The sequence below is a fragment of the Poecilia reticulata genome, chromosome 11 (genome assembly GCF_904066995.2).
Source record: "Poecilia reticulata chromosome 11, P_reticulata-male-v2, whole genome shotgun sequence".
Lineage (NCBI taxonomy): Eukaryota > Metazoa > Chordata > Actinopteri > Cyprinodontiformes > Poeciliidae > Poecilia > Poecilia reticulata.
The window spans coordinates 27,656,631-27,663,900 of NC_088840.1; the positions used below are offsets into that span (position 1 = coordinate 27,656,631).

Below are 7,270 nucleotides of genomic sequence, written 5' to 3' on the forward strand. Positions count from 1 at the left end.
TGTTGTTGAAAACGTCATCTCTTCTGCCACGGCATCGGAGGACGGGCCTAAAACGTCTCAAAAACCTGATAAAGAAGCTGCTCTGTTCTGGTTCTGGTTCTGTTCTGGGGACGACTGTGGAAATCGAACCTTATTTCTGGAGATGATGATGCAAAGGCAGATTCTTCATAAAATTAAGAAAACCATGGACAACCCTGACCATCCTCTCCATGGTCAGACGAGGAAGGAATCAGTCTGGTGCTTTGATTTTGTTTACTGAGATTTCATAATTAATTTTATTTGATTCATTTTGCTGTTTTATTTATTTTGGATATTTAAAATGTCTTAGAGTTCCAGTGTTAAATGTTCATTTGAATTTAAAGTTGATTGATCTCTGAGAATGGTAATAACCATTACTGTGAATATAATGGAAATGGTGATTATACCATTATTACCATTACAACAACATTATGATTTATCGCGATACGTTATAAGTTTATTGCTTATAAACGCCCACCGCTACAGAAAGTGAGTCTGAACTGTTCTCTTGTTCGTCTCAGGTCGAGTCCCTCAGAGCGCGCCCCCCGTCCCGACCGGAGGAACACATTTCCGCTTCCCGCCCTCCACCCCGTCGGAGGTTCTGTCCTCCAGCGAGGAGCTGCGCAGCCCCGGCGTGTTCAGCACCGTGGCGCGCCGCATGGCCCGCGGCTCCGTCAGCGACTGCAGCGACGGCACCTCCACCAACTCCGAGCTAGAGGAGGCAGCGGCGGCAGACGAGCGCGCCATCGGGCCCGACCGGGCCTTCCGGGGGCTCCTCGCCCCCCGCCTGCCTCACGAGTCCCTGTTCAGGTTCTACGGGGGTCACCCGACCCCAGCGGGGTTACCCAGGCCCGCGCACAGGGTCCACCCCGACCCTCTGTCCCCGTTCCCCGTGTCCCCGCTGCCCGGGCCCGGAGGGCTGCTGTCCCCCGCCCTGTCCATGACCCCCACCCCCCACCTGGCCTACACCCCGTCCCCCTCCCTGTCGTCCCCCATGATGGGCTCCCACTTCTCCTTCAACCCGGAGGACATGAAGCACTACCTGCAGGCCCACACCCAGTCCGTTTACAACTACCACCTCAGCCCCCGGGCCTTCCTGCACTACCCCAACATCGTCATCCCCCAGCCACACCGCCCCACCCCGGAGAAACCCGCCCCCCACCACTTGCAGGCCCCGCCCATGCCGCTGCCGCTCGGCCAGCAGCCGGCCGACGACGCGCACGCCTCGCCGTTCAAGTTCAAGCTGCAGCCGCCGCCGCTCGGCCGCAAGCAGAGGGAGGCGGGGAGCTCTCTGGCCGCCGCCGCCTCCTCCTCCAACCACGCTTCTTCGTTTACCGGCGCCGGTCCAAACGCCGGGTCTGCTGCAGGAGGAGCGCCGCCGAAGATCAAGGTGAGTCAGCATCTCAGAGTAGAGCTGGAATATTAACACAATTATTGGTTTTTGTAATTTATAAAAAAGAAAACACTTTTTCCGCCGACGCACTCCTCGTGTTTCCGTAGTTCAGAGTGATGTCAGCACGCCCAGGGCAGCCATCTTGTTTCGCAAACATGTTTTACAGCTTCTGTTTATTTGGATTTTGAGGTCACAACACGATACTAGGGTCAACCTACAGACTTGTTTTTAATTACAAGAATAAAGTCATAATATTAAGAGAATGAGGTCATAATAATACAATAATAAAGTCATTTTCAGAATAACGTCTTAGTATTATGACAATAAAGTCCTAATAATGCAAGAATAGTCATTAACGGAATAAAGTCATAGTAATAGAACGATAAAGTAGTAATTTTATGAGAACTCGAACATAAATTAAAAAATGTAAATGAGGAACTTTGAGCATTTTGGTCAACATACCTTACAGGTAAAACTTGATCTTTAAACCCATCAGCATCAAATTATTATCAATAGGTTTTAGAAACGATCCTGTAAATGATCAAGACTAAAAGAACCACAAATGGAGCTGATCACACCAGATCCAGATAAATAAACATTTTTCTCATTGAAAGACCTTCATTGTCATTGTTTCTAGTAGAATTACGCTTTTATCCTGCTGATATTAAGACTATATTCTCTTAATTAAGCAGAAATTATCAAAGTCTGGCTGTGATACTGCCATAAAACTATTTTTGAAAATAATGGATAAAAAGTTTATTAAAATCGGATCTGTAATCAAAAATCTGTTTTTATCGCTGATCTGTCGTTCGCCTGCAGGTGGAGCCGGTCTCCGACCTGTCCGAGGAAGACGTGGAGGTGACCGACATCAGCGAGGAAGACGAGCTGAACCCCAACAGCGAGGATGAGGAGGGTGCCATGTTCCCTCCTCTTCCTCACAGCCGTCGTCATCATCATCACCACCTGAAGAACGGGAGCGGCAGCAGCCCGTCCGCTCCTCATCCAGAGGAAGACCCTGACGATGACGAAGAGGTGTTCAAAACTCCCGCCACTCCGCCTCCCGGCGGCGGCGCCGCCTTCCCGCTGATGGGCCTGAAAACCGAGCCGGGCCAGGCGGCGCCGGCGCCCGTCAGTCCCGGAGGAACCCGCTGCATCCCGCTCAAACTGCGCTTCAAACGCCGCTGGAGCGAAGACCAGCGGATGGAGGCGGACGGAGACCGGGAAGAAGCGGAGGACAAGAAAGTGAGAGGAGAGGGGGAGGAGCAGGAAGACGGGAAGAGAGAGGGAGAGGAGGAGAGCCGAGGAGGAAGAGGAGTGATCCTGGGCCTGATGCTGCCGCCGGCGCCGACCCAACGCAGAGCGAGCTCCGAGCTGCAGAGAGCTACGGCGCAGCTGTCGCTGGAAAACGCCGGCTGCTGAAAAACAAACCCACCATGGCGGGTTCTGCAGAACCAGACGTTCGGACCGATCTGAAAGCCTGGCGTTGGTAAACGTAGCAGGTTTCATATCATGTTTTACAAAACCAGAACCAGCTGCTTTGTTCTTTGCTTTTATCTGAACTCGTTTGGGTCGTTTGCAGGAAGATTCGTGCAATAATTCACAAATTCTGGCCTCAGTTAGCTAAATCAGGTGTCCAAAGTGTGGCCCGTGGGCCGTTTGTGGCACTCAAAGTGATTCTGTGTGGCCCGCAGCCAAAATACAAAAAATCGCACAAACTTGATATTCCAGCTCAGTGTTGGGGGTTCATGCAGTTAAACAAATAATTTTTTAAAAGATATTAAAGTCTCCTAGATATGGAATGTGCAACACAAAGAATGCATTTAATTAAATTTATGGTAAACAGAACCACAAATATTTAGTGATTTTTACTGAAATGCAAACATTTTTAAAGAATGAGCAACAGCAACCTGTTTTATGTTTTTGTTGCTCAGAATAAACAACAAACCCAAAGATAAGAGAAAAACAATCATTTAAAATTTTATTTTTTTAAACAAATGTCATGTTTCAGATATACAATAAGTTACATCTCCCTCTTCTATTAAATCAGACATCTTGATTTTAATAACTTTTATGCTCACTGCAGAAATACAAAATCTGGCCACAGATAAAAATTAAACATTTAGCAGTTTTTAAAATAATTCTAATTTAAAATGTTTTAAAACTCGATCTCATGGCCCTCAAGTACTTTTAAACTTGACAGTTTAGGTAAAAAGCTTTTAACTGAGCTAAATGAACAAATCATCTTCCTCCGTGTGACGCAGCGACCGGTTCGGAGAAAAGCAGGGAACAAAACGAGCTGTTCACGTAGAAATCATGGTGTTTGCCTGGCGACTCCAGCCGGACCGGCTCTGGGACGCATCATCACGTCTTTAACACTAAAACTCAGACTTTAACCCGGCTACAGAGTTGCCTCGGTCCACTTCTGATCACAATCGTGCCCAAATCCAGTCGATAAATGTTGGGCGGAGGCGACCGGACGTTGGGAGTCGCCTCCGGTTCTTGTTTGTTTCTCCTTTAACCCAACATGGAGCCGACAGATCCTGATGTTACTGAAGAATCAGCCGCCTGTACAGAGATTCTAGAAGTGCCTGGAAGACGCCCCGTCACTACAGAGTATAAATGCAGAAGAAGAAGAAGACGCATCGATTGGTTTGGTCTGGAAGAGACTCTATCGCCGACGGGGGCATTTTCAGCGTTGTTGCCTTCAACCTTACCCATCATCAGCTTCTTCTATCTTTTTTTATATATATATAAACATATATATAAAATAAAAAGACTTATTTTTTCCTCTGGATTTAAATGGACAGTATTTTTCGGGCATTTGCAGAGACGATAAACTGATTAGTGTCTTTTGGGGGAGGGAGGGAAACATAATGAATGTGGAGCATCAAGGCTAACTCAGGCAAACCTTCACTGAGATATGAAAAAAAAAGTATATTTTTAACATATAAAAAGAGATTGTGCCCATTTTATCAATCAGATTTAAAAGAGATTGTGCCTTTTTGTCAGTTTTCTCCCCCAGGAACATGTATTATCTCTCAGAAAACCACCATGCCTTTGGCTTTTTGTAAAACTAAACATATATATTTTATTCAAATATATATTAGAATCAGATATTCTATTTCAATATGGTCATTTGATACGAATTAGCTAAATCCTCCTATTTTTAATAGCAAAGATGTGTATATAAATATATATTCTGATGCAGCTGCGGCGACCCAGATCCGGCGGCTCGCTCTGATTGGATGGTCGGGACTTTGGTTTGAGACTCGAGCAGCTACAACACACAGCGTCCTGGTTAGTGCGGTTACAATAAAGGGAAACATGACATCACATCTGACATTAGACGCCTCCGCAGTCGCAGAAACTACACCCAAACACACACACACACACACACACACAGAGGAAACCTCAGAGCGACAAGGGACTTCCCATAATCCCTCATTCTGCATGTGTACGCGCTCTGTGGTTACCCCGTCTACAAACATCCAGCTTTTTTGTGAGAAAGGCTCAACATTTGTCATTTTTAAATAGTTCGTCGCCTCATTCCTGATTCACCAAACCGTTCGGAGACGTTTTCGGGACTAAACCACCTGAACTGTTAGACCTGTGCTGCCTTACAGCCTCTTCTCTTTCCTCCATGCGTTACTGTTACTCCTGTAATGATTTATATTATTAACATGACTACTTTATGATTATGTCGTACCCCCGTGCCGCGGCCCAACCTCTTCCCCATTAATTCCCAGTTTATGAGTTCTTGTACTGGTTTGCACTCTTTCTACCCGCAGACAGCAGCAGGAGGGTTGGATAAAACTCATATACAGCAGGGGGAAGAAGTCTTTTTAATTTTTTTTTTAGTTTGTATATATATTTTTCATTATGGTGGATTCTGTAAGGACACAAAACGAGTGTTGTACTGTTTAACATTTTTAACATTTGTATTATTTGACACCTTTTTTCTTATCCTCTCCGTCTCTCCTCCCATGTTCTTGTTATTTTCACTCCGGAGGAGAGGCGGAGCTTTTTATTTTATCATGCTTCTGTTTCCATTCTGTATCTGTTCATCTGCATTTGTAATTAAACAATAATCAGGGTTCATTAAAAAGGTGAAAATGGTCGCTTCCTCTGTCTTTATTTAATGTTGACATCTTGATTTCCTCTTCAGGAGTGAGAGATGGGCAGAGTAAGTCTTTCACTTTCCAACAACGAAGAAGCCGCTTCACTGCTTTTCCTTTGTTTTGAAGTGACTGTTGCCTCTAGGAACCTCGGAGTACAGTCACTGTTCCTCTACTGAAAGCGCTCCGTTGTCATAGAAAAGTTTGGACTAGAGCTGCTGCTCCTCTGCATCAAAAGCTCTAATATTTACGTTATTTATTCAAAATAGAGCCGCTGTTTCTCTATATTGAAAGGTCTTCGTTGATAGTAGAGCCCTTGCTCCTCTACATTGAAAGTTCTTCGTTGATAGTAGAGCCCTTGCTCCTCTACATTGAAAGGTCTTCGTTGATAGTAGAGCCCTTGCTCCTCTACATTGAAAGGTCTTCGTTGATAGTAGAGCCCTTGCTCCTCTACATTGAAAGTTCTTCGTTGATAGTAGAGCCCTTGCTCCTCTACATTGAAAGGTCTTCGTTGATAGTAGAGCCCTTGCTCCTCTACATTGAAAGTTCTTCATTGATAGTAGAGCCCTTGCTCCTCTACATTGAAAGTTCTTCATTGATAGTAGAGCCCTTGCTCCTCTACATTGAAAGGTCTTCGTTGATAGTAGAGCCCTTGCTCCTCTACATTGAAAGGTCTTCGTTGATAGTAGAGCCCTTGCTCCTCTACATTGAAAGGTCTTCGTTGTCCAAGTGATGCACTGAGAAGTCACTGATTCTCAACATCAAAAGGGCTCCGTTATCCAAGGAAGTTTGAAGTAGAGCCCTTTGCTTCTCAGCATTGAATGGGCTCTCGTCTGCTCCTCTACATGGACAAGTGCATCTTATCCTATTAAAGCTCTAGGTAGAGTCACCGCTTTTCAACATCGAAGGGGCTCCTGTTGAGGAAGTAGAGGTGCTGCTCCTTTGCAACAAAAGGTTTATTTTACCCCATTGAAGTTCGAAGTAGATTCACTGCCTCTCAGTAGTAAAAGGTCTTCATTATCCCAAAGGAGCACTGAGTAGTGACAAAACCTGTCAAGATTGAGCCATGTATCCGTTCTTACCTGGAAACACCTTGAGATCCTTCAGAGCAGCTTCAGAGGGGGATGTTGAGATTATTTCTTGCAATTTATCAGTTAACATGGAGATTAGATCAAATTTAATCCTTTCAAATTTGGTCTCAAGCAGATTTCTACTTATTTTATCACATTAAAACTTGCATCATGTATTTATGCTAAGATATGAGCTGTTACATCATTTCACTTGGAACAATCTGTTTTCAAAGGAGTAGCATAGCATGTTTATAGGCTGTTTTTAAATGTTTCTGAAGGCCTAAAGTTAGTTTACAGACTAAAATAATAAGCAGTCATTCAAGAAAAGGGTTAAAAGGTAAAAGGGCTTTATGATATTTCTTTATATTTAAGTTTTAAAACTCAAAAACACGAAAAAATTGTATAATAATTGATGTAGTGAGTTGTTACTCAAATGTTTCTATTTAGTCTAAAGCAGTGGTCCCCAAGCTATGGCCCGCGGGCCGGATTTGGCCCGCCGCCACATTTGGTCAGGCCCCCTGAACAATACCAAAGAGCATTCAGACTTTTTTTTTTTTCATATATTGTATTTTCCGGTTTATATGTGGATTTTTCTTCAACCACCAGGGGGCTCTTTGGCAGGAAGTGTGTCCTGTAAACTTTGTTTTGCATGGCGCATTGCTGCCATCTGTGAC

At 44.8% G+C, this 7,270-nt stretch overlaps 1 protein-coding gene across 1 annotated transcript in view; it reads left to right on the plus strand.

The window, feature by feature from the left end:
• Window positions 1-5,529, plus strand: part of erf (Ets2 repressor factor) — a 44,209-nt gene extending 38,680 nt beyond the window's left edge. Inside the window, exons 4-5 of the mRNA XM_081612646.1 lie at window positions 540-1,408; window positions 2,231-5,529. Coding sequence (XP_081468772.1) covers window positions 540-1,408; window positions 2,231-2,830 — 1,469 coding nt within the window. The 3' untranslated portion in view covers window positions 2,831-5,529. The remainder of the gene's footprint in view (window positions 1-539; window positions 1,409-2,230) is intronic.
• Window positions 5,530-7,270: the final 1,741 nt, after the last annotated feature.